The following is a 27,489-nucleotide window of genomic DNA, read 5'->3' as shown; positions in this document are numbered from 1 at the left end:
TAAGCTCTGCGATCCTGCCACATCCAGCCGTGAATGGTGGTGGACAATTAAACAACTAACTGGAGGAGGTGGCTTCACAAATATCCCCATCCTCAATGATGGGGGAGCCCAGCACATCAGTGCAAAAGATAAGGCAAAAGCATTAGCCACAATCTTCAGCCAGAAGTGCCGAGTTAATGATCCATCTCGGCCTCCTCCTGAAGTCCCCAGCATCACAGATGCCAGACTTCAGCCAATTCGATTCATTCTGCGTGGTATCAAGAAATGACTGAAGGCACTGGATACTGCAAAAGCTATTGGCCCTGACAATATTCCGGCAATAGTACTGAAGACCTGTGCTCCAGAATTTTCCGCGCCCCTAGCCAAGCTGTTACCAGTACAGTTACAACACTGGCATCTACCCTGCAATGTGGAAAATTGCCCAGGTATGTCCTGTACACAAAAAGCGGGACAAGTTCAACCCGGCCAATTACCGCCCCGTCAGCCTACTCTCAATCATCAGTAAAGTGATGGAAGGTGTCATCAACAGTGCCATCAAGCAGCATTTGCTTAGCAAAAACCTGCTCAGTGACGCCCAGTTTGGGTTCCGCCAAGGCTACTCAGCTCCTGACCTCATTACAGCTTGGTTCAAACATGGACAAAAGAGCTGAACTCAAGGAGGTGAGGTGTGAGTGACTGCCCTTGGCATCAAGGCAGCATTTGACCAAGTATGGCATCAAAGAGCCCTAGCAAAACTGAGGTCAATGGGAATCAGGGGAAAACCCTCCACTGGTTGGAGTCATACCTAGCGCAAAGGAAGATGGTTGTTGGAGGTCAATCAGGGTAGTGTCCTAGGCCCAACCATTTTCAGCTGCTTCATCAATGACCTTCCTTCAATCATAAGGTCAGAAGTGGGGATGTTCGCTGATGATTGCACAATGTTCAGCACCATTCGTGACTCCTCAGGTACTGAAGAAGTCCGTGTAGGAATGCAGCAAGACCTGGAAAATATCCAGGCTTGGGCTGATGTGGCAAGTAACATTCGCGCCACACAAGTGCCATGCAATAACCATCTCCATCAAGAGAGAATCTAACCACCGCCCCTTGACATTCAATGGCACTACCATCGCTGAATCCCCCACTATCAACATCCTAGGGGCTACCATTGACCAGAAACTGAACTGGAGTAGCCATATAAATTGAGTGGCTACAAGAGCAGGTCAGAGGCTAGGAATCCTGTGGTGAGTAACTCACCTCCTGACTCATCAAAGCCTGTCCACCATCTACAAGGCACAAGTCAGGTGTGTGTTGGAATACTCTCCACTTGCCTGGATGGGTGCAGCTCCAACAACACTCAAGAAGCTCGACACCATCCAGGACAAAGGAGCCCGCTTGATTGGCACTCCACCCACAAACATTCACTCCCTCCACCACCGACGCACAGTGGCAGCAGTGTGTACCATCTACAAGATGCACTGCAGCAATACACCAATACTCCTTAGACAGTACCTTCCAAACCCGCGACCTCTACCAACTAGAAGGACAAGGGCAGCAAATGCATGGGAACACCACCACCTCCAAGTTCCCCTCCAAGTCACACACCATCCTGACTTGGAACTATATCGCCATTCCTTCACTGTCGCTGGGTCAAAATCCTGGAACTCCCTTCCTAACAGCACTGTGGGTATACCTATCCCAAATGGACTGCAGCGGTTCAAGAAGGCAGCACACCACCATCTTCTCAAGGGCAATTAGGGATGGGCAATAAATGCTGGCCTGGCCAGCGACGCCCACATCCCACGAATGAGTAAAAAAAAAATAGGATAAAGGTTCTGTGGCAGTGTTCTTTGCATGGTGAACTCAATAGTGCAACAATTAGTGGCACAGTGGTTAGCACTGCAGCCTCACAGCTCCAGGGACCCGGGTTCGATTCTGGGTACTGCCTGTGTGGAGTTTGCAAGTTCTCCCTGTGTCTGCGTGGGTTTTCTCCGGGTGCTCCGGTTTCCTCCCACAAGCCAAAAGAATTGTAGGTTGATAGGTAAATTGGCCATTATAAATTGTCACTAGTATAGGTAGGTGGTAGGGAAATATAGAGACAGGTGGGGATGTTTGGTAGGAATATGGGATTAGTGCAGGATTAGTATAAATGTGTGGTTGATGGTCGGCACAGACTCGGTGGGCCGAAGGGCCTGTTTCAGTGCTGTATCTCTAATCTAATCTAGTAGTAACCAAGTGAAGGTGAAGCACTTTACAAAACGGGAGACAGGAAAAATTGCAAACCGTCATGAGCCATTCACATACACACACACTTACTACTGATGTCCAAAAGTCCAAGTCCTCCTCCCAACTCTGAATGTGTACAGTGAGGGTAAGAATTTGGAACAAGTTAAAATGTGTGGCCTTACCATTTACATACACGACTTTGATATAATCTGGTCAAACTGTTATTTGAGGGCTAGTCAATCAAATTCCTTTTTATCTGACTCACCTTCTGGTATTCCTCCAAGTCCCGATTGTTGAGAAGTGCGTGGTTGATCCGGAATACTATCCAGTCAAACAGGGCACTGTACAATGATTTAGCCATAGAGTCACGTACAGTTATCGCCTGTTGCACAAACAAATTAACAATTACTGACAGGCCACATTCAGAGTACAAACTGAAAACGTTATGGTAGCACTTTGCAAATATTGTGAATGGGTCCTTTATCAGCTTCTTTCAAATTTTTTCTATTTACCTAGCATCGGACAGCTTACAGTATGACAGAGAAAAAGCTCCTGTAGCCAGAGTTTCGGTTGTTTACAGCTCATGATTTTAGCTGTTAAGAGTAGTTTATGCAATGTCAATCTACTATCTTTCTGGCAATTATTTAAAAAACAAAAATGATTCTCTGATAGTTTAGTAAGCTTATCCAGTGACCAGTTTACCCAAGTATCCACCTTAGCTCAGCGTTGGGACTCGTATCTGAGTCAGAAGGTTGTGCATTCAAGCCCCATTCCAGGCGAACAGTTCAATGCTGTAGCGAGAGACTGCTGTATTGCCTGAGATGTCAACTTTGATTTAAAACATTAAAGCAAGACCTGGTCTGCTGTTGGTCCTGGAGGATGTAAAAGATCCTCTGGTCAAAGAGGAGCAAGGGGGTGCCCTGGCCAACATTACTTCCTCAGCAGACGCAATCAAAAGCAAATGAACTAGTCATTCATCTCAATTGCTTTGTTCTAACTTACTGTGCCATTGGCTGCTATTTTTACCGACACCACATTTCAAATTCACTGGGGTGAAACACTGTGGGACATCCGGAGATATGGTTAGAAAAATTAGAGTTCTTTCTTCACAAATGTGGTTAAAAGATATTGTTAACCCCATTCTGCTGTGTCCACTGTAATTATTTATGTTGTCGAGAGCTGAAAAGCTGTCAAGTTCTGGTGTAAGTGTTGGTACAATCTTAATTTATTTGAGAGATACATAAACTAAAGCTGCAGGCAGATGCAAATTAATTAGAAATGAAAGTGTTACATTTATTAGGGCAGAAGGCTATTTAGCATGAGTTAAAAGAAAACTGGGGATGCTAGAAATCTGAAGTAAAGCAGCAAATGCCAGAAATGCACAGCAGACCTGTTTGCACCTGAAAAAAGACCAGGTAATATTTTGGTGTAAACCAGTCATCAGGTTTTTACAAAATGTCCGCAACCAAAATATTAACCTGTCTTTTCGCTTTGACAGCACAGAAGGAAGCCATTCGGCCCTTCGTGTCCATGCCGGCCCTCTGCAACAGCAAAGCAGCTGGTCCACTACCCACCAATTCCTCACAGCTCTGCACATTTTTTCTCTTCAGATAATCATCCAATTCCCTTTTGAAAGCCACGCTTGAATCTGCCTCTACCACCCTCAGGCAGTGCATTCCAGATCCTAACCACTTGCTGCATATATAAGTTTTTCTTCATGTTGCCTTTGGTTCTTTTAACATTTACCTTAGATCGATGTCCTCTGCTTCTCAACCCATCTCTCTACCTACTCTATCCAGACCCCTTTTGGTTTTGAACACCTCCATCAAATCTCCTCTCAACCTTCTAAGGAGAATAGCCCCAGTTTCTTCAATCTATCCTCGTAATTGAAGTCCCTAACCCCCAGAACCAAAATACTAAATTTTTCTGTCCCTTCTCCAATGCCTTCACATCCTTCCTGAAGTATGGTGCCCAGAATTATACACAATACACCAGTTGAGGCTGAACCGGTCTTGTAGAAAGGTTCGTCATAACTTCTAATACAAAAGCAAAATACTGTGGATAAGAACATAAGAAATAGGAGCAGGAGTAGGCCATTCAGCCTGTCGATTCCGCTTCGCCATTCAATGAGCTCATGGCTGATCTTCTATTTCAACACCATTTTCCTGCACTAACCCCCTATCCTGCAATGTTTTTAATATGTAGAAATCTGTCGATCTCAGTCTTGAACATACGCAATGACTGAGCCTCCACAGTAGAGAATTCCAAAGATTCACCACCCTCTGAGTAAAGAGATTCCTCCTCATCTCAGTCCGAAATCGCCTGCCCCTTATTCTGAGACTGTGTCCCCTGGTTCTTCTAGACTTCTGCTTGGGGAAACATTCTTCCTGCATCTACCCTGTTGAGCCCTGTAAGAGTTTTGTATGTTTGAATGAGATCATCTCTCATTCTTCTAAACGTCAGAGAATAAAGCCCAGTCTATTTAATCTTTCCTCATTGGACAATCCCTCCATCCCAGGAATTAGTCTGGTGAACCTTCGTTGCACTCCCTCTATGGCAAGTATATCTATAAGGAGGCCAAAACTGCACACAATGCTCCAGGTGTGGTCTGACCAAGGCTCTATACAATTGCAGAAAGACATCTTTATTCCTGTACTCAAATTCTCTTGTAAAAGGCTAACATACTATCTTCCTTCTTAATTGCTTGCTGTACCTGTATGTTAGCTTTCAGTGACTCATGAACAAGAACACCCAAGTCCCTATGAAGTTCAACACTTCCCAGCCTCTCGCCATTTAAGTATCCTGTATTTCTGTTTTTCTTACCAAAGTGGAAAACCTCACATTTCTCCACATTGTACTCCATTGCCAATTTTTTCCCACTCGCTTAGCCACTCCAAATCCCCTTGAAGCATCTTTGCATCCTCCTCACAACTCACACTTCCATCTAGTTTTGCGTCATCTGCAAACCTGGAAATATTACATTTAATCCCCACATCTAAATCATTGATATAGATTGTGAATAGCTGGGCCCAAACACTGATCCTTGTGGTACCCCACTAGTCACAGCCTGCCAATCTGAAAATGACCCATTTATGCCTACTCTCTGTTTTTTGTCCGTTAACCAGTTCTCAATCCATGCCAGTATATTCCCCCTAATCCCATGTGCTCGAATTTTGTTTATTAGCCTGTGTGGGACCTTATCAAAAGCGTTCTGAAAATCTAAATATACCACATCCACCAGTTCCTCCTTATCTATTCTGCTTGTTACATTCCAAAAACTCCAACAGGTTTGTTGAACATGATTTCCCTTTCATAAAGCCATGTCGTCTCTGCCCAATTCTACCATTATTTTATGTGTCCTGTTATCAGTACCTTTATTATAGTTTCTAGCATTTTCCCTACGACTGTTGTTAGACTAACAGTTCTGCACTTCCCCATTTTCTCTCTCCCTCCTTTCTAAAATAGTGGGGTTACAATTGCCACCTTACAATCTGCAGCAACCATTCCAGAGTCTATAGAATTTTGAAAGATGACTGCCAATGCATCTACTATCTCTACAACCACCTCTTTCAACATTCTGGAAAGATTTTGGAAAGGTGCAGAAGTAACAGGGTTGTTGTCATGGGTGACTTCAACTTCCCTAATATTGACTGGAACCTCCTTAGTGCAAATAGTTTGGATGGAGCAGTTTTTGTCAGGTGTGTCCAGGAAGGTTTCCTGACTCAGTACGTAGATAGGCCGACTAGAGGGGAGACTATGGTGGACTTGGTGCTTGGCAATGAACCAGGCCAGGTGGCAGATCTATCGGTGGGAGAGCATTTCGGTGATAGTGATTACAACTCCCTGACCTTTACTATAGTCATGGAGAGGGACAGGAGCAGACGGGATGGGAAAATATTTAATTGGGGGAGGGGGAATTACAATGCTATTAGGCAGGAACTGTGGAGCATAAAGTGGAAACAGATGTTCTCAGGGAAATGCACGACAGAAATGTGGAGGTTGTTTAGGGAGCACTTGCTGTGACTGCTGGATAGGTTTGTCCCAATGAGGCAGGGAAGGGATGGTAGGGTGACGGAACCTTGGATGACAAGAGATGTGGAACAGCTAGTCAAGAGGAAGAAGGAAGCTTACTTAAGGTTGAGGAAGCAAGGACCAGACAGGGCTCTAGAGGGTTACAAGGTAGCCAGGAAGGAACTGAAGAATGGACTTAGGAGAGCTGGAAGGGGACATGAAAAAGTCTTGGCAGGTAGGATTAAGGAAAATCCCAAGGCGTTCTACACTTATGTGAGGAACAAGAGGATGGCCAGAGTGAGGGTAGGGCCGATCAGGGATAGTGGAGGGAACGTGCCTGGAGTCGGAGGAGGTAGGGGAGGTCCTAAATGAATACTTTGCTTCAGTATTCACTAGTGAGAGGAACCTGGTCGTTTGTGAGGACAGCGTGGAACAAGCTGATATGCTCGAACAGGTTGAGGTTAAGAGGGAGGATGTGCTGGAAATTTTGAATGATATGAGGACAGATACGTCCCCGGGGCCAGACGGGATATACCCAAGGATATTACGGGAAGCGAGGGAAGAGATTGCTGCACCTTTGGCGATGATCTTTGCGTCTTCACTGTCCACTGGAGTAGTACCGGATGATTGGAGGGTGGCAAATGTTGTTCCCTTGTTCAAGAAAGGGAATAGGGATAACCCTGGGAATTATACACCAGTCAGTCTTACGTCGGTAGTGGGAAAATTATTGGAGAGGATTCTGAGAGACAGGATTCATGATTATTTGGAAAAGCATGGTTTGATTAGAGACAGTCAGCATGGCTTTGTGAGGGGCAGGTCAAGCCTCACAAGCCTTATTGAATTCTTTGAAGATGTGACAAAACACATTGATGAAGGAAGAGCAGTGGATGTGGTGTATATAGATTTTAGCAAGGCGTTTGATAAGGTTCCCCATGGTCGGCTCATTCAGAAAGTAAGGAGGCATGGGATTCAGGGAAAGTTGGCTGTCTGGATACAAAATTGGCTGGCCCATAGAAGTCAGAGGGTGGTAGTAGATGGAAAGTATCCAGCATGGAGCTCGGTGACCAGTGGTGTTCCACAAGGATCTGTTCGGGGACCTCTGCTCTTTGTGATTTTTATAAATGACTTGGATGAGGAAGTGGAAGGCTGGGTTAGCAAGTTTGCCGATGACACAAAGGTTGCTGGAGTTGTGGATAGTGTGGAAGGCTGTTGTAGGTTGCAATGGGACATTGACAGGATGCAGAGCTGGGCTGAGAAGTGGCAGATGGAGTTCAACCTGGAAAAGTGTGAAGTGATTCATTTTGGAAGGTCGAATTTGAATGCGGAATACAGGCTTAAAGACAGGATTCTTGGTAGTGTGGAGGAACAGAGGGATCTTGGGGTCCATGTCCATAGATCGTTTAAAGTTGCCACCCAAGTTGATCGGGTTGTTAAGAAGGCGTATGGTGTGCTGGCTTTCATTAACAGGGGGATTGAGTTTAAGAACCGCGAGGTTATGCTGCAGCTCTATAAGGCCCTGGTTCGATCACACTTGGAATATTGTGTTCAGTTCTGGTCGCCTCATTATAGGAAGGATGTGGAAGCTTTAGAGAGGGTGCAGAGGAGATTTACCAGGATGCTGCCTGGACTGGAGGGCATGTCTTATGAAGAAAGATTGAGGGAGCTAGGGCTTTTCTCATTGGAGCGAAGAAGGATGAGAGGTGACTTGATAGAGGGGTACAAGATGATGAGAGGCATAGATAGAGTGGATAGCCAGAGACTTTTTCCCAGGGTGGAAAGGGCTATCACCAGTGGGCATAATTTTAAGGTGATTGGAGGAAGGTTTCGGGGAGATGTCAGAGGTAGGTTCTTTACACAGAGAGTGGTGGGTGCGTGGAATGCACTGCCAGCGGTGGTACTAGAAGTAGATACATTAGGGGCATTTAAGCGACTCTTGGATAGATACATGGATGACGGTAGAATGAAGGGTAGGTAGTTAGTTTGATCTGAGAGTAGGTTAAAGGTTCGGCACAACATCGTGGGCCGAAGGGCCTGTACTGTGCTGTACTGTTCTATGTTCTAAATCATCAGGTCCAGGGGATTTATCTACTTGAAGTCCCATTACTTTCCCTAATACTTTTTTACTAACTAATATCTTGCAGTTTCTTGTTTACACTAGTCCCTAGATTCTCCATTGTTTCTGGGAGGTTTTTAGTATTTTCCATCGTGAAGACAGACATGAAGTATTTGTTTAGTTTCTCTGCCATTTCCTTATTCCCCATTATAAATTCTCCAGATTCCACTTGTAATGGACCCTCAGTTGTTTTTGCTAATTTTTTCCTTTTTACATATCTATAGAAGCTTTCACAGTCCATTTTTATGTTTCTCGCTAGTTTACTCTCATTTTCCATTTTCCCTTTAGTTTCTTGGTCCTCCTTTACAGAATTCTAAAGTGCTCCCCATCCTCAGGCTTACCTTTTTTGGCAACTTTATACGCCTCTTCCTTTGATCCAATACAATCTTTAATTTCTTTCATTAGCCACAGTTGGAACACTTTTCTTGCTGGGTATTTGTGCATTAAAAGAATGTATTTTTGTTGTAAACTATGTATTAGTTCTTCAAATGTTAGCCATTGCCTGTTTACCATCATATCTTTTAACTTAGTTTCCCAATCCACTATAGTCAATTTGCCCCTCATACTTTCATAGTTTCCTTTGCTTAGATTTAAGACCCTAGTTTCTGATTGAACTACATCATTTTCAAAATTAATGTAAAATTCTAACATATTATCGTCACTCTTTCCTAAAGGCTCCTTTACAACAAGATTATTAATTAGCCCTTTTTCATTGCACAATACCAGATCTAAAATAGTCCGTTCCTTTGCAGGTTCCTCAACGTACTGCTCTAGAAAACCATCTTGCACACATTCCAAGAATTCGCCCTCCACAGCATTAGTAGTTTAGTTTTAGTTTAGAGATACAGCACTGAAACAGGCCCTTCGGCCCACCGAGTCTGTGCCGACCATCAACCACCCATTTATACTAATCCTACACTAATTCCATATTCCTACCACATCCATACCTGTCCCTATATTTCCCTACCACCGAGCTATACCAGGGACAATTGCTAATGGCCAATTTACCTATCAACCTGCAAGTCTTTGGCATGTGGGAGGAAACCGGAGCACCCGGAGGAAACCCACGCAGACACAGGGAGAACTTGCAAACTCCACACAGGCAGTACCCAGAATTGAACCCCGGTCGCTGGAGCTGTGAGGCTGCGGTGCTAACCACTGTGCCGCCCTAGTACTAATAAAGTTTACCCAGTCGCTATGTGGATTGAAATCCCCCATGATTACTGTATTACTCATGTTACATACACCTCTAATTTTCTGATTTATACTGTGATTTATGTTACCACTGCTGTTTGGTGGCCTCTAAACTCCCACCGATGTTTTCTGCCCCTTGCTGTTTATAAGTACCACCCAAACTGATTCTACATCTTGATCTTTAGAACAAAGGTCATCTCTCACTACAGTACTAATGCCTTCTTGAATTAACAAAGCTACCCCACCACCTGTTCCCAGCTTTCTGTTCTTCCTGAACGTCACGTACCCTTGGATATTCAAGTCCCAGCTTTGGTTTCCTTGTCGCCATGTCTCTGCAACGGCTACCAGGTCACACATACGAATTTTTATTTGAGCTGATAATTCATCTGTTTTATTGTGAATGCTGCAGGCATTCAGATACAGAGCCCTTAATTCACTTTTTTTTTACTGTTTTTGTAAACTCCGGTCCTTTCTGCTGGCACACTCTTATGTTTGCAATCACTGTCCTTTCCTGCCATACTCTGATCATCGTTACCTTTATTGCTACCTTGATCTATTGCCTTGTTATTTTCCTTTAATTTACTCAATCTTGCCCAACATGATACCTTCCCCCTCTATTTAGTTTAAAGCTCTCTCTACTTCCCTAGTTATACGACTCACTAGAACACTGCTCCCAGCATGGTTCAGGTGAAGTCCATGCCAGCTGTACAGTCCCCACTTTCCCCAGTACTGGTGCCAGTGTCCCACAAACCGGAACCCATTTCTCTCACACCAGTCTTTAAGCCACACTTTCATCTCTCTAATCTTATTTACTTTATGTCAACTTGCACGTGGCTCAGGTAATAACTCTTCAGGTTAACACTTCAGGTCAATGACCTTTCTTCAGAACTGAGAAAACTTCGAAACGCAATAGGTTTTGAGCAAATGAAAGTGGGGGGGTGGGTGGGATAAACAAATAGCAAGGTCTGTGATAGGACAGAGGGTAGGAGAGGTTAAATGACAAAGGTTTCATAGTGAAAAGGCAAAGGGAGTGGTATCGGGACAAGTAAAGTAACAAAACAAGTGCCGAGAGGAGTTGTGAATGGCAGGATTGCAGCCATCCGAACGTAAAGTAACGGAGTTAAAAAAACAAGAGGAAAAACCCAACTAACAAAAAATTTTTAACAAAATGGGGCAGTGGTTATGATCTGAAATTATTAAACTTAATGTTGTGTCCAGAGGCTATAAAGTGCCCAGTCGAAAGATTTGGTGCTGTTCCTTAAGCTTGCATTGAGCTTCATTAGAACACTGCAGCAGGGCAAGCAGCAGCAGAGTGGAAGCCAGGTGCAGAATTAAAATGACAGCCAACTGGAAGCTCAGAGTCACACTTGCAGTCTGAACAGAGGTGTTCCGCAAAGCAGTCAGCCAGTCTCCACTTGGTCTTCCCAATGTAGAGCAGACCACATCATAAGTAGCGAATACAGTATACTAAATTGAAAGACGTGTCAGGGCCCTTGGACGGTGAGAAAGGAGAAGGTAAAAGGGTAGGTGATGCATCCCCTGCGCTTGCATGGGAAGGGGCCGTAGGAAAGGGAGGGAGTGTTGGGGTGTCACAGAGGTAAAGGTCCCGTCAGAATACTGAAAGGGGAGGGGAGGAGAAGACGTGTTTGGTGGTGGCATCAAGGTGGAGGTGGCAGAAATGACGGAGAACATTTGTCCAGATATACCACCAGGTCCCCCTCTGCTCCTGCACACCTTTTAGAATTGTATCCTTTATTTTGTATTGATTCTCCTCGTTCTTCCTCTGAAAATGTGTCACTTCACTGCATTAAATTTTATCTGCCACTGTCCATCCATTCCACCAGGCTGTCCAAGTCCTATTGAAGTTTATCACTACGCTCCTTACAGTTCACAATACTTCCACATTATAGCAGCTTGGTTTTGTTTAAGAGGCCAAAATAACTGCACGCCATTAAATCTCTAACACCTCATACAGGAGCCAAAAATACATGATAGCAGAGTTTGCATAATGGAATCCAGCCATACACATTCCTTTGCTGCTGCTGCTGCATTGACAGGAAGGAACGCTGCCATTTTCCTCCAGCTGTTCTCCATCTGACAGGCTTAGTATATCCCAGCTTGGAACTGTAATATTTCCATTTGAATATTTCATACAAACCAGGAGAAAATACAGCCTGCTTATTCAAAACTTTTGTTTCCAACATTTTCACCTTTTTCATGAATTCTCTGATCTTTTTTGATTAATGATGTCCTAACTGCTTCAAAACTATCTCATGCAATCTGCTGGAAGCTGACCTCTAAAGATTTAGTGCTGAGATTTCAACGATCACAGAACAACAGAGAACTGAGAAAGGGAAAATGTGAGTAAAGACCAACAGTAATTGAGATCACTCGGTCGAGGTGGGGCAAAACCATCAGGGATTTGAAAATAGCACTTCAAAGCTGAAGTGCTGGAGACACAGAGCCAGTGAAGTTTGGCAAGGACAGAGTAACGGTGAGGGATTCACAATGGATGGGAGAGGACTCAGGTTGGAGTATAATTGATCAACTGGAATTTCCTAAAAAGTGAAGGAGGCAATACTAGCAAAATGAACATTCACGAAATCTACACGGTAGTTGGTGAAAGTGCAGAGTGGGGTGGCGCTGGATTGCTAAATTGACAGCCATGGATTATGACATTTAAAGCAAACATACCAATATCAACTTTTACTTTTTAAACAAATTTAAGTGAAAACTGCTCTGAAAGTCTTACTAGCACAGGCACACCACCCTCAATTCTATAGTATAATATGCAGGAGGAAGTCTCCAGCAAAGGATCCTTCAGCTATGCATGAACTATCACAATGAAGCTACTTTCTCCAAGATGAAGCTTTTCAAGTTAACATGCCTTGATTTTCCTATAGCCATGCTCACTTTTCAGAAATCATGCTACATTATAGTCATAATCCCAATGCCCAGAGGTTGCAGTTCCACAATATAAACTGACATGACAGCTCCCTGCCTCAAAGTCCTTATAACATAGGTTCCACTGTCATTCCCAATGCTAACATCTGTTTTATGACACATGAATCTACTTGAGTACAAAGATGAACGAATTTGCCATTATTACCATTCAAAAGCTCTGATGTCTCCATTCTATGCTGTATCGTCATGCAAAATTCAATTGGAATACAACCAGAGATCTAGCTTATGGGTAGCAAGCTCCTAGAAACGGCAATGTCCTTTTTAATAGGCTTACTTACTTTGGCCTTTGCTCAAAAAGATCTAGAAATAAATCCATTTAAAGTATCATACTGTGTAGACCTCCACATTTATCAAGTTTATTAATTTATAACATTCTTCCTGCCAAATAGCAAACTAGTAGCCATGGAGGATAAAGCAGTCCTTCAATTTACAGGAATTAAAGGAACCCAAAACCAATTATAATTTTTCATAAAACATAGCTTATGGCGAACTAGATAACAGTGTATTTAAACACAGCTCTCACTTTTTTTTTTAAAAAAGAACCTGGGTCAAATCTAGAGATCACCTGGTTGCAGTGAAGAGCTTGAAGTAAAATAAAGCACTCGACCCACTTTCTAGTTGATTCTTCTGTTTGGTGCTTTAAGTAAGGGGGTTCAATTTGGACACCAGCAAGGAATGATGCTTGGCTGTGAGCCACTGTGTACTCACAGTTGTCTCAGTGGGAACTTAGCTGTATTTGGCTAAGAAACCTCAAGCTTAAGCTTTGTTACACTGCAACAATATGAATAAATATAGAGTAAATTTTCTTTGACTCTTGTTAGTACGTACTCTGAAATTTCAGGGTTCATAATTATACTCAGGTGAGCAGGAGATAGAATTCTGTATATATACAATTCCCCCATCACAGAATAGACACGTTGTGAACAAAGCACTGCATTTTAAATTACCTCAGATAGTCTATAAGGCAGGATAAGTCTCTCTCCGACTGTCACAGTCTTCCTGGTGGTCAGTGCTTCAAACAACATCTCTTCTTTAACCTAATTAAAGAACAGTGTATTTCAAAGTAAGTAGTATTAGTGGGAATGACATCCACATGCTAGTAGTACTTGGGTATCGTTGCTAACTCCTTAACTCAAACTCTGTCGTTTCATTGTTGATCAAGACCTATTTGGCATTTCAGTTTTCTCTCCCCCAACTTGCAACAGAGTTAAACCTTTTGATAAGGTCCCGCATGGGAGATTGATCAAGGTGGTAATAGCCCATGGGATCCAGGGCAATTTGGCAAATTGGGTCCAAAATTGGCTTCGTGGCAGGAGGCAGAGGGTGATGGTCGAGGGTTGTTTTTGCAATTGGGAGCCTGTGACCAGTGGTGTACCACAGGGATCGGTGCTGGGACGCTTGCTGTTTGTAGTGTGCATTAATGATTTAGAAGTGAATATAGGAAGTATGATCAGTAAGTTCGCAGATGACATGAAAATTGGTGGTGTCGTAAATAGTGAGGAGGAAAGCCTTAGATTATAGGATGATTTTGATGGGCTGGTAAGATGGGCGGAGCAGTGGCAAATGGAATTTAATCCTGAGAAGTGTGAGGTGATGCATTTTGGGAGGAATAACAAGGCAAGGGAATACACAATGGATGGTAGGACCCCAGGAAGTACAGAGGGACCTTGGTGTACTTGTCCATGGATAAGGTGGTTGGGAAGGCATTGCCTTTATTAGCCGAGGCATAGAATAACAAAACAGGGAGGTTATGATGGAGCGGTATAAAATGCTAGTTAGGCCACAGCTCGAGTACTGTGTACAGTTCTGGTTGCCACACGATAGGAAGGATGTGATTGCACTGGAGAGGGTGCAGAGGAGATTTACCAGGATGTTGCCTGGGCTGGAGCATTTCAGCTATGAAGAGAGACTGGATAGGCTTGGGTTGTTTTCCTTAGAGCAGAGAAGGCTGAGGGGGGACTTGATTGAGGTGTACAAAATTATGAGGGGCATAGATAGGGTAGATAGGAAGAAACATTTTCCCTTAGCGGATGTTTCAATAACCAGGAGGCATCGATTTAAGCTAAGCAGCAGGAGGTTTAGAGGGTATTTGAGGAAAAAAATTTTCATCCAGAGAGTGGTTAGAATCTGGAACACGCTGCCTGAAGGGGTGGCAGAGGCAGGAACCCTCACAACATTTAAGAAGTATCTGGATGAGCACTTGAAACGCCATAGCATACAAGGATACGGACCAAGTGCTGGAAAATGGGAATAGAATAGATAGATGCTTGATGGCCGGCACAGACACGATGGGCCAATGGGCCTGTTTCTGTGCTGTATGACTCTATGACTCAATCAGTAATTAACCAAAAATAGTCATATTTGTAATCACAACATAATGAAAATCATTCTGCTCAATAACCCTTTCAGCAGTGGTCATTGCACAGAATGACTTTTCTTCCTGGTCCAGGAGATAAACAGGCACGTAGCACAGAATAGTACCAGATCTGTGCTGCTCCAATTCTAGCCTCTTGTCAACCCCCATTTTTAATTAGGAGCTATGCCTTCATCTGCCAAGGCCTGAAGCTCTGGAATTCCCTCTCAAAACCTTTCTGCCTCTGCACCTCTCTTTCCTCCTTTAGACATTCCTTAAAAACTACTTCTTCAACCAAGCCTCTGGTCATCTGTCCTAATACATTATGTGGCTTGAGGTCAAATTTTGCTTGGTAATGTTCCTGTGAATTGTCTTGGAACATTTTACCAATTTAAAGGCTATATATAAATAGAAGTATTCGTTGCTGTTGTATATAGAGTGTGGCACATTCTTTAATCAATCACCTAATCAAATTAGGAATTGGAAATTTTATAGCAGACAAATTGATGAGAAGGGCTGGATCAGGAGAGAGCACTATTTATGGTCGCTGAAGAACAGTAAAAAATTAACTTGTCCCTATTTATGATTCTGAGTTCCTCCCAATCAGTAATTAGAATAATATCAACAGGACTGAATTACCTGTAAGTTCCATTCAGGGAACGGATTATAATCGTTTACTGGGGAATAAAAGTGATTATGATACAGCATTCAATTAGTAAAATGAGTCATTGCACTACCTCCAGAAGTTCTGAGACAATGGGCAACACCTCTGGGTTGCAGATGTCAATGGAATCATCTCGATAGGTCTTCTTTTTGTATTTTATATTCCCAAGGTGCAAAATTGCAGACAGAAGAGAAAATATCCTGTAAAAAGAATAAATTTAAATTTAAATCATTTTAACGGCATCTGAGACTCTCTTTTGTTATAGAACTTTGAAGTTCCCTCCTGTAGAGAGTGTATATATAATTCTGAGAGAAGAAAGCATCTCCTGTGACTGGGCATATTTTTGAAAATATAAAATTCATAGATTAAGAAAATCCCATTCTTTTTCATGGTAACTGCATAATTTGTATCCAAGGATACATTTTAGGCAATAATTCATTAATCCAAGCAAATAGCAGAAGCTTTTTCATGAACCAGTGGAGTAAACTTTCTTGTTCACAATTTCAGAAAAGACACAGGAAAACACATCTAATAACCATGCACCCCGAATCCATCAATTGCTTGATACCACTTAATGAATAACAGGTGTAGTACTATTAAACCTCTCAAACACATTGTTACGACTGCTCAGGACAAAGCCCCCAATCAAAATATATGATTCTGATTGCGGTGGGAGCAACGCACTGTCAATTCAGTCCTGTCGCTCCACAGGTCACATCATATATCTTTCAGCTTTCCAAATCAAAGAAAGCAGCAGCCAAATTGAAACAATCTAGTTACCCCCGAATGAAGCAAACCAAACTAGGTATCTTTAGATATCAACAAATTAACTATTTATTAAAAACCTAAAATCTTAAACATTACTAAGATAAACTAATATCTAAAAACCTTACTCCTGCATTCTCATACATAGTACTCAAACTAACAGCAGTTTGGTTTTTAATTAGCTGCCCAAAAAAATAATAAAGTCTTTGCAGATTACGCTTCCAACAAACGGTCTTCTAATTCAACACAGTCCAAGTTCAACTGCAGTCTTCCAAAGCCCAATGAGAAAAGGGTCCTTCCAGAGATTGGGGTTCAACAGTTCAGTTCAGCAGTTGTAGTATTAAACTCTTTAAACTCTGATGAACACAGCTGAGTAATAAGTTGTTATTTCTTTAAGGAAATAATTTGGCTTGAAGCTTTTTAGAAGTTTGAGAGAGAAACTACCCAGGGTCTAAACTGACTTAGAGGGAGCTTTCCTATCTTCTTCACGTGCTGGATCAGTCTGACAACTGTGTGTCTCTGCTAGCCAGTTTCAAAGCCAAAATGGGTATATTGAAGCCCTGTTCTCCCTTTCTGTATGGTTGTTGCCCAGCAACCAGAAGGCACTTTGGCTCACAGTCTCCGGAGCTTGCTGCCTTAAAGATGTACTGATCTTTTACAGCCTTAAAGGTGCACAGCAATATTTCCCGAGAAAAAAAACACAAGATCGTGACAACATCTTGTGAGAGTTACCATGAGCTTCAATGAGATGAATAGTATTTCCTCAGACTTCATTTTTTTTAAAATAATGTTTGCATACTAACAAAAATTCTGTTTGTATGCCAGAGGTAGTGGTGCCAATTTGATCAGTTAAAAACTGGCACTATTTAGGTCAAAATGCAATCTAAACAAGTTGCAAATCAATTCAAAAGTGTACTTTCTAAGTTTACCAACATCATGTGCAAGATTTGATGCTAGAGACTGAAGGACTCCATTGTTTACCTCAAGAATGGAAAGGACAGACAGCAATGGAATTCTTTAGTGCCTGGGAACAGACATTTAAGTCTACTTCACAAGACATCACCATGTGCTTGAATTCCATTACATCTCACTATATGCACACTACATCTGCATGAAATGGTAGAAAATTAACCAAAATAATTTGCACTCATCTGCATAAAAAAAACATGCATTATATGCTATTACCCATCACTGCCTGGCCAGCATCCTCAATGTACTATCAAAATAGAACTGATAATATTAAACCACTGACAACAGCAGTAGCTTTTTTGCAACATGTCTAAGTCACAATTTCCCCTTGCCTGAATTTATAGGAATAGGTCCCACCATCATTGGGAGTATACAATAGTATGTTCTTTTTTGCCGATGATTCTTTTCAGACTGTTTGGCAACTTACCCGCTTTCAGTCAGACACAACAGGCTTGGCCAACATTGTGCCTACAACTAGCATTCGGTGTGCTCCACCAGGTGACATTTAAGCAAATGGAGCCAAAGTTCAAATTTTGCTTTGTTTCCACATCACTTCATCTCCTTGTCTACTGCAGCAACTATTCAAATTGCGTTTTAAGAAAGAAAAGAAAAATTACAGCACAGGAACAGGCCCTTCGGCCCTCCAAGCCTGCGCCGATCCAGATCCTCTATCTAAACATGACGCCTATTTTCTAAGGGTCTGTATCTCTTTACTTCCTGCCCATTCATGTATCTGTCTTCAAAAGACAGAAGGGTAAATTTACAAATTCACCATCCATCTGATAATCCATAGTAGAACATGCTTGGTTTTAATCCACTGATTTCAAAGGAGGAAAAAGAACTGGGTAGGTCTTACAATGGTGGGCGATCTGCTCTGCCAGGTTATCACACAGACAGTGGAGTTGAAAGTTAACTCCAGTAACTCTTGCCGGCAGACCTCCTGTACTTCACCAATGTCCTTCTATATCATGTGTGAACACTGGCTGAGACGACATCAAAGTTGAGCCTAATCCTGTTCTCAGCCAACATCCACACATGGACATATCTCAACAGGAGTCACGATCAGGATCCAGAATCATGACTGATTTTTTCCCTCTCCCTTGCCCTGGGGCACCAAGGTACAATCTAACATCCTAAATTAAGCAAACTGTCTGTATTCCAGCGAAGTGTTTAATTCAGCACAGTCTCAGGATAGATCCTGGGACTTGAGTAAAGATACAGCTTTTGCAAACTAAATTCTCTAATCAAAAACACATCACATCATATTTAACAATTTGGTAACAACTCTGTCTCGACATTACATATTCATACAGCATATTTCTGGCACTCCAGGCATCTCATCTCACCGTTTCCGTGTCGTAGGCAGGAATCCAACCATCTCCATTGCCAATTGTAAGCGTTCAAAGTCATGTTTTAGATCCTCCCCTTCTACAGAGAAACTATCCTGCTAAATTTAAAAAGAAAACAATTTTAAGTTCGGAAGAATTCATTTGAATAATTTTATCATTGATTTTCACCCATCCTTTCCGAAGGCATTGATTCTTTCCTGGAGTGATGTTTCAAAGATACAAGCCACCCTCTTATGCAAGTGCTTATTCCTCAGATGAGAACTGCAAAAGCGAGCATCACAGGCTGTTTGGTTACCGAGACCAATTCAGTCCTTACTTAACATCCACAGTGACAGACTTCCAGGAAGGATCAGTGGATGACAATCTGAAGTGGAAAATCTACTAACTGTTCCCTTGCTCTGCCAAACCCCCACCCCCCACTGCCCTCCAATTGGCCCAGCAATCTTCAAGACTGAAGTAGAACTTGACTGTTGCCTCAGTTCACAACAGATTGACAGCTGAACCTAGGTTCTTCCTGGTCAATATTGCTCAAATGTTCTTTTTTGAAAGACATAAGTATCTATCTGCACAGTGTAGTGAGCAAAAGAATGAGATGGTAACTAGGGTTTCTACCTTCTTCCGACAATAAGGGATAAAATGCAACAGACTGAAGAGTAAGATCATGGTTCAAGCTCTGAAGTTTGCTTAACTAATGAAAAGTGGTTGAAAACGTAACTAAATTACTCTATGTCATAAGTAACAGAAGTAAACCAAATTCAAGTCTAAACTTCTCCCATGCCTATAAGCAAGAAAATTGCATCCTGGCAATCAAGCCAAGCCACAATTTCTAGAATGCAAAATATTCAAATTATATACGTAAAAACTACAAACTTTTGTGCATAATCTAAAATTGAGTGGTGACTTTTGGGAATTTGTCTTTCACTTGCATTGCACATATTCTTTCTTTCTTTTGGGCCTCCTTATCTCGAGAGACAATGGATACGCGCCTGGAGGTGGTCAGTGGTTTGTGAAGCAGCGCCTGGAGTGGCTATAAAGGCCAATTCTGGAGTGACAGGCTCTTCCACAGGTGCTGCAGAGAAATTTGTTTGTTGGGGCTGTTGCACAGTTGGCTCTCCCCTTGCGCCTCTGTCTTTTTTCCTGCCAACTACTAAGTCTCTTCGACTCGCCACAATTTAGCCCTGTCTTTATGGCTGCCCGCCAGCTCTGGCGAATGCTGGCAACTGACTCCCACGACTTGTGATCAATGTCACACGATTATCAGCCCCCAATATAAAGGAACTGATCCCAACGCCTCTAAATTTACATGAATGCAGAAATTTACTATCAGAGACAAGTTTAGTCCCTAGTCATTCTGTAACGAGTACATGAAGGACTGACAGTGCATGACAAAAGAAAATGAGGATACAGAAAGTCACAAGATGCACTTGAGCAGTGGTCTCCGTGATCTAATCGACGTCATAAAACCAGCTTCGGTAATACAGCTGCAGGCTACTAAAGTCATTTCGTTTCAACATCTACCAAATAATGTTGCTCCATAGCAGTGATTACTGTCTCATGTTTCAGTATCTAACTATAAGGCTGATCAAGGAGCTTTGGAAATGAAGTTACAGAAGAATGCAGCTCTGAGGTCACTGGAGTTTAGAAGAATGAGAGGTGATCTTATTGAAACATATAAAATTTTGAGGGGACTTGACAGGATAGGTGCTGAGAGGATGTTTCCCCTCATGGGCGAATCTAGAGCTAGGGGGTGCAGCTCAGAATAAGGGATCTCCCTTTTAAGATGGAGACAAGGAGGAATTTCTTCTCTCAGAGGGCTGTTAATTTTTGGAATTCTCTACCCCAGAGAGCAGTGGAGGCTGGATCATTGAATATATTCAAGGCTGAGTTAGACAGATTTTTGAACTATAAGGGACTCAAGGGTTATGGGGGCATGCAAGAAAATGGAGTTGAGGCCACAACTGATCAGATCAGCCAGGTTCTTATTGAATGGCAGAGCAGGCTTTGGGGGCGAATGGCCAACTCCTGCTCCTATTTCTTATGCTCTTATGTTCTTATTCCATACAGGCAAATGAAATCGCCTTCTTCCAACAATCCCACACTGAAACCTAGCATGTGAAAATACACAAGAGTAATTCTAAGTGGGGAAAGGTCTTGCATTTGTTTGATGTTCCACATTTGTTTCATCTTCACATCTGTAGACATGCTTCCAAATTATGGTAGAAGTTGAAACAACTTTCAAAGAATGCCAAAATTACAGTGCTCTTAATCCTAGCAGGCTTCAAGGTAGACACTCTATCTTAAAGATCACAGCCAGAGAAAAACTGGTAGATTTTGGAAGCGTCAGATCCGTCCACTTCAGTCCTACAGAACTGTCTACAACCTGCCTCAACCAACACACCTAAATGTTCATTCTTGCAACTGACAATACTGTTCTGCTGTACTGGACAAACCTCTGTGGCGTCATGCTTCTTTTTAGATTTGAAATAAACAAATTTGTATTTGCATAGCACCTTGCATGACCTCAGGACATAGCAAATCGCTTCATACCCAATTGAGCAATTTTGAAATGTAGTCACTATTGTTGGCAAACAAGGCAGCAAATTTGGGTGCAGCAACATCCCACAGCAGCATTAAGATAAATAACCAATTAATCTGTTTTAATGAAGTGTCTGGAAAACTCTCCAGCTTCTCTTTGAATACCATGGAATCTTTGATGTACACCTGAGGGCAAATGGACCCCCAGTTTAATGAATTAGTGACAGTAAGGCACCTTCCACTGAAACAGCTAAAGCATATTATCTAAATGGTGAGATATTGCAGAGCTCTGAGATGCAGAGGGATCTGGGTGTCCTAGTACATGAATCACAAAAGGTTAGTATACATGTTCGGCAAGTAATTAGTAAAGCTAATAGAATGTTATCGTTTATTGTGAGGAGAATTGAATACCCAAGTAGGGAGGTTAAGCTTCAGTTATACAGGGCATTGATGAGATCACATCTGGAGCACTGCATACAGTATTGGTCTTATTTAAAGAAGGATGCAAATGCATTAGAAGCCATTCAGAGAAGGTTTACTAGACTATTACCTGGAACGGGTGAGTTGTCTTTTGAGGAACGGTTGGACAGGCTAGGCTTGTATCCGCTGGAGTTTAGAAGAGTAAGAGGCAACTTGACTGCAACATACAAGATCCTGAGGGTTCTTGACAGGGTGGATGTGGAAAGGATGTTTCCCCTTGTGGGAGAATCTAGAACTAGGTGTCACTGGTTAAAAGACAGAGGATTGCGAGCCTTTCGAACTCTCTTCATCAAAAGGCAATGGAAGCAGAGTCTTTAAATATTTTTGGACAGAGGTAGATATATTCTCGATAAGAAAGGGGGTGAAAGGTTATCGGAGGTAGGCAGGAATATGGAGTCGGGGTTACAATCAGATCAGCCATGATCTTATTGAATGACAGAGCAAGCTCCAGAGACTGGATGGCCTACTCCCACTCCTAATTCATATGTTCATATATTGAGAAGTGCAACGCTCCCTCAGTACTGTACCAAAGATCTGGACTACATACTCAATCCAGAGTGAGGACATGTTAAGAAGAGCGATGGGTTTGCAAAACCCCAAACATTTGGCAGGCAATATGGCATAAGAAGCAACAACCCTGTAGTTCAGGGATAGCAGCCAGTGACTAAAGGTAATTACAAGAATGAATGCCATGACAGAGTTCAGATTACTTTGGGGGTAAAGGCAAAGATTAGCGAAAGGCAGTTTTGCTAAGACTTGTTACTTATTTTGGTTGCTATTAAAGTTGAGAAATACCTGCCACAACAGCTACCAGTGAAAAAAAATCAGTTTTGGATTCAAAGTGCTTATGTGTAGCCTTGTTTTAGTTGAAGTGGTTGTCAATACTTGGTAGTTATGTGTGGGTTGCCTTTGCAATACATGATAATCCTGTGTACTGGTGATTGATAATATTCCCTTAATGCGGTGCCAAGGAGAAACTCTTAAGGTAAGCAAGGGTAATTCTGGGGAAACCCCCAAGAACAGAAGAATAATGCCAATCCATTGAATGCCAAAAAGCATACTCACTTGCATCCATTTACAGCAGGTAACATATATGTTGCAGGAGCTAAGTGTTCTGAAAAAGGGGTAGTCTAAAACTGAGCTTTCAGTTGGATAGTGAAAATGCTGATTTGATGTCAATCAGCTGAGAGCACTCTTGCCTTCGGGTTAGCTTAGGCATTGAGGCTCCATGCCATGACCTGAACACAGAATGTAGGGGGACATTCTATTGCAATACTGAGCTCATGCTGCATGGTCATAGGTGAGTAGCTCTTATGAGAGCTGGCACGGACACGACGGGGTGCCTTCAGTGCTGTAACCATTCTATGATCCTTCGTGCCATATTTCAGAGTTTAATGAAAGATGAAATAGGAGACCAAACATGCTTTTTTAATTTTAAGCGTTGTGGTCTCGTTTAAATGAGTATTGCTGGAAATCCACACACACATGATTAAGTCTCAAATAGGTCCTGATAGAACTATGAATTGCTTTTTTTCATTCGTTTCATGGGATGTGAGCGTCGCTGTTAAGGCCAGCATTTGTTGCCCATTCCTAATAGTCCTCGAGAAAGTAGTGGTGAGTGGCCTTCTTGAAACAGTGCAGTCCATCTGGTGCAGGTACAGCCACAGTGCTGTTAGGGAGATAGTTCCAGGATGCTGATCCAGCGACAATGAAGGAACAGTGATATAGTTACAAGTCAGGATGGTGTATCACTTGGAGGGGAACTCGCAAGTGGTGGTGTTCCCATGCATCTGTTATCCTTGTCCTTCGAGGAGGAAGAGGTTGCTGGTTTGGAAGGTGCTGTCGAAGGAGGCTTGGCAAGTTGCGGCAGTACATCTTATACATGGTACACACTGCTGCCACTGTGCGTGGGTCGTGGAAGGAGTGAATGCTGAAGATGGTGGATGGGGTGCCAATCAAGCGGCTGCTTTGTCCTGGATGGTGTTGAGCTTCCTGAGTGTGGACCTGCACCCATCCATGCATCACACTACTAACTTGTGCCTTGTAGATGGTGGACAGGCTTTGGGAAGTCAGGAGGCGAGTTACTTACCGCAGGATTTCCAGTCTCTCACTTCCTCTTGTAGCCACAGTATTTATGTGGCTGCTCCAGTTCAGTTTCTGATCAATAGTAACCTCCAGGATGTTGACAGTAGGGAATTCAGCGATGCTAATGCCATTGAACATCAAGGGGAAATGGTTAGATTCTCTCTTATTGGAGATGGTCATTGCCTGGCACTTAAGTGGCAAGTAACATTCGTGCCACATGTCATCCCAAGCCTGGATGTTGCCCAGATCTTGCTGCATATGGACATGGTCTACTTCAGTATCTGAGGAGTTGTGAATTGTGATGAACATCGTACAATCAGCAGCAAACATCCCCACCTCTGCCCTTATGATGGAGGGAAGGTCATTGCTAAAGCAGCTGGAGATGGTTGGGCTGAGGACACTACCCTGAGGAACTCCTGCAGTGATGGCCTGGGGCTGTGATGACTGACCTCCAACTACCACTACCATCTTCCTTTATGCTAGGTACGACTCCAACCAGTGGAGAGTTTTCCATCAGATCCCCATTGACTTCAATTTGACTAGAGCTCCTTGATGCCACACTCTGTCAAATGCTGCCTTGATATCAAGGGCAGTCATTCTCACCTCTCGAGTTCAGCTCTTTTGTCCACATTTGGACCAAGGCTGTAATGAGATCAGGTGCCGAGTCACCCTGACAGAGCCCAAACTGAGCATCAGCAAGCAGGCTGTTGCTGCCAAGTGACGCTTGACAGCACTGTCGACGACATCTTCCATCACTTTGCTGATGCTACAGAGGAAACTGATGGGACAGTAATTGGCCAGATTGTATTTGTCCCGCTTTTTGTGGACAGGACATACCTGGGCAATTTTTCCATATTGCCAGGTAGATGCCAGCGTTGTAGCTGTACCCGAACAGCTTGGCTAGGGACACGGCTAGTTTTGTTTTATTCATTCGTGGGATGTTTGCATCGCTGGCTATGACAGCATTTATTGCCCATCCCCAATTGTCCTTGAGAAGGTGGTGGTGAGCTGCCTTCTTGAACCGCTGCAGTCCATGTGGGGTAGGTACACCCACAGTGCTGTTAGGAAGGGAGTTCCAGGATTTTGACCCAGCGACAGTGAAGGAATGGCGATATAGTTCCAAGTCAGGATGGTGTGTGGCTTGGAGGGGAACTTGCAGGTGGTGGTGTTCCCATGCATTTGCTGCCCTTGTCCTTCTAGGTGGTAGAGGTCAAGGGTTTGGAAGGTGCTGTCTAAGGAGCTTTGGTGCATTGCTGCAGTGCATCTGGTAGATGGTACATACTTCTGCCACTGTGCATCGGTGATGGAGGGAGTGAATGCTTGTGGATGGGTTTTGCAGCACAAGCCTTCAGTATTATTGCCGGAATGTTTTCAGGAGCCATAGCCTTTGTAATATCCAGTGCTTTCTGTCGGTTTTTGATATCACATGGAGTGAATCAAACTGGCTGAAGACTGGCATCTGTGATGCTGGGGACCTCAGGAGGAGGCCGAAAAGAAGCAAGAATGGGGATATTTGTAGAGCCTCCTCCTCCTAATAGTTCTTTAATTGTCCAGAAACATTCATGACTGAATGCGGCAGGACTGCAGAGCTTTGATCTGACCAGTTGGTTGTGGGATTGCTTAGTTCTGTCTATTGCATTTTGTTTCCACTGGTTGGCATGCAAGTTGTCTTGTGTTGCAGCTTCACCAGGTTTAGGTATGCCTGGTGCTGCTCTTGGAATGCACTCCTGCACTCTTTATTGAACCAGGATTGATCCCTTGGCTTGATGATAATGGTAGAGTGAGGGATATACTGGTTCATGAGATTATATTTTGTGGTTGAATATAATTCTGCTGCTGTTGATGGCCCATAGCACCTGATGGATGCCCAGTTTTGAGCTGCCAGATCTGTTCTGAATCTATCCCATTTAGCACGGAGGTCGTGCCACACAACACGATGGAGGGCATCCTCAGTGTGAAGACAGGACTTCATTTTCACAAGGCTTGTGCAGTGGTCACTTCTACCAATATTATCATGGACAGATGCATCTGCAACAGGTAGACTGGAGAAGACAAGGTCTAGTATGTTTTTCCCTCACCACCTGCCACAGGCCCAGTCTTGCAGATATGTCCTTCAGGACTTGGCCAGCTCAGTCAGTAGTGGTGTTGCCAAGCCACTCCTGGTAATGGACATTGAAGTCCCCCACCCAGAATACAGTCTGTGCCCTTGCCACCCTCAGTGCTTTTTCCAAGTGATGGTCAACATGGAGGAATACTAATTCATCAGCATGGAGGGGAGCAAGTGGTAATCAGCAGGTGGTTTCCTTGTCCATGTTTGGACTGATGCCACGAGACTTCACGTGGTCCAGAGTCAATGTTGAGGACTCCAAGTGCAACTCCCTCCCTGTATACCACTGTGCTGCCACCTCTGTTGAGTCTGTCTTGCTATTGGGACGGGACATACCCAGGAATGGTGATGGCGGTGGAAATTGAATATGAGGTATGCTTTCATGAGTATGACTATGTCAGACTGTTACTTGACTAGTCTGCGGGGCAGCTCTCCCAATTTTGGTACAAGTTAGTAAGGACTTTGCAGCGACGACAAGGCTGGGTTTACCATTGTCGGTTCCAGTGCCTCGGTCGATGCCGGGTGTTCTGTCCGATTTTATTCCTTTTCAACTTTGTGTAGCAGTTTTGTTAGGCTTGCTAGGCCATTTCAAAGGGCAGTTAACAGTCAACCACATTGCTTTGGGTCTGGAGTCACATGTAGGGCAGACCAGGAAAGGACGGCAGATTTCCTTCCCTAAAGGACATGAGTGAACCAAATGGGTTTTTAATAACAATTGATGCTAGTTTCATGGTCACCGTTACTGAGACTAGCTTTCAATTTCCAAATTTTTATGAATTAATTGAATGTATTAATTGAACTTAAATTCTACCAGCTGCCGTAACACACTGATTCAGCACATCAGTCAGCAATGCAGCACCCACTTAGTCCTGCCCTGGAGGATCAGCCAAGATTGTGTGCCTAAAGCCTGCGGCTTGAATAGATCTTTTGATTCAAAAGACTACAAGCTGAGCAAGTGACTCAAGCTGACAACCTACCTTCCTACACACATATTTGAATAGAGTTGTCTACTTTTGATATCTGTCTCACTAACGCTCTTTAAATTTGGCAACTTATAACTAGTGAAATACCTGACAAGTGATGTACATGCGGAAACTGCTGATTCTATTTCCCTTACAATATTTTTTTTTTATTCATTTGGAGGATGTAGGCATCACTGGCTAGGCCAGCATTTATTGCCCGTCCCTAATTGCCCTTGAACTGAAGGGCTTGCTAGACTATTTCAGAGGGCATTTTAAGAGTCAACCACATTAAATATAGGACAGAGCTATTGGACCTGTTTTACAGGTTCAGCAATTTGTGGATTTTATATAGTGCTAATTAGACTTATGGTTTAGCTATCTTTAAGTTCCGTGACTGAATACATACCTGTGATTAGTTTAAAGAGTATTTTGTTTCCTTCAGAAACTGGTCATTAAATTAAATGCATGTTGCATGGGGACTAAATGCTGTTATGATTATAGTACTAAGATATGCACATTTATTGCTTAAACCCATTATTAATTTTTAGTATCAGTGTTTGGATGCACATGTTACACAGCAAGTCTTGCCAACCACTTGGGGTTTGCCTGTTATAGAGTCATAGACTTATACAGCACAGAAATAGGCCCTTCAGCCCACCGTTTTCCAGCACTTGGCCTGCCCTTCTCCTTTCTCCACCCCAAACTTTTTCCTAATGGCACTGATCTCTTTTCTGAG

The 27,489-nt window shown here is 43.0% G+C and overlaps 1 protein-coding gene across 5 annotated transcripts in view; it reads right to left on the bottom strand.

Moving 5' to 3' along the window:
- Positions 1-27,489, bottom strand: part of myo9aa (myosin IXAa) — a 342,332-nt gene that overhangs the window by 144,584 nt on the left and 170,259 nt on the right. For 3 of the 5 annotated variants that reach the window (XM_068015624.1, XM_068015628.1, XM_068015627.1), the window contains exons 7-10: positions 18,582-18,682; positions 15,575-15,701; positions 13,432-13,521; positions 2,468-2,584 (exon numbers count right to left, since the gene is read on the bottom strand). In XM_068015624.1, coding sequence (XP_067871725.1) covers positions 2,468-2,584; positions 13,432-13,521; positions 15,575-15,701; positions 18,582-18,682 — 435 coding nt within the window. The remainder of the gene's footprint in view (positions 1-2,467; positions 2,585-13,431; positions 13,522-15,574; positions 15,702-18,581; positions 18,683-27,489) is intronic. The other 2 variants (XM_068015625.1, XM_068015626.1) reach the window with 1 other exon arrangement.

The sequence above is a fragment of the Heterodontus francisci genome, chromosome 35, assembly GCF_036365525.1.
Source record: "Heterodontus francisci isolate sHetFra1 chromosome 35, sHetFra1.hap1, whole genome shotgun sequence".
Classification (NCBI taxonomy): domain Eukaryota; kingdom Metazoa; phylum Chordata; class Chondrichthyes; order Heterodontiformes; family Heterodontidae; genus Heterodontus; species Heterodontus francisci.
Note: the sequence above shows the minus strand (reverse complement) of the source record. Positions and strands in the feature narration are given on the sequence as shown.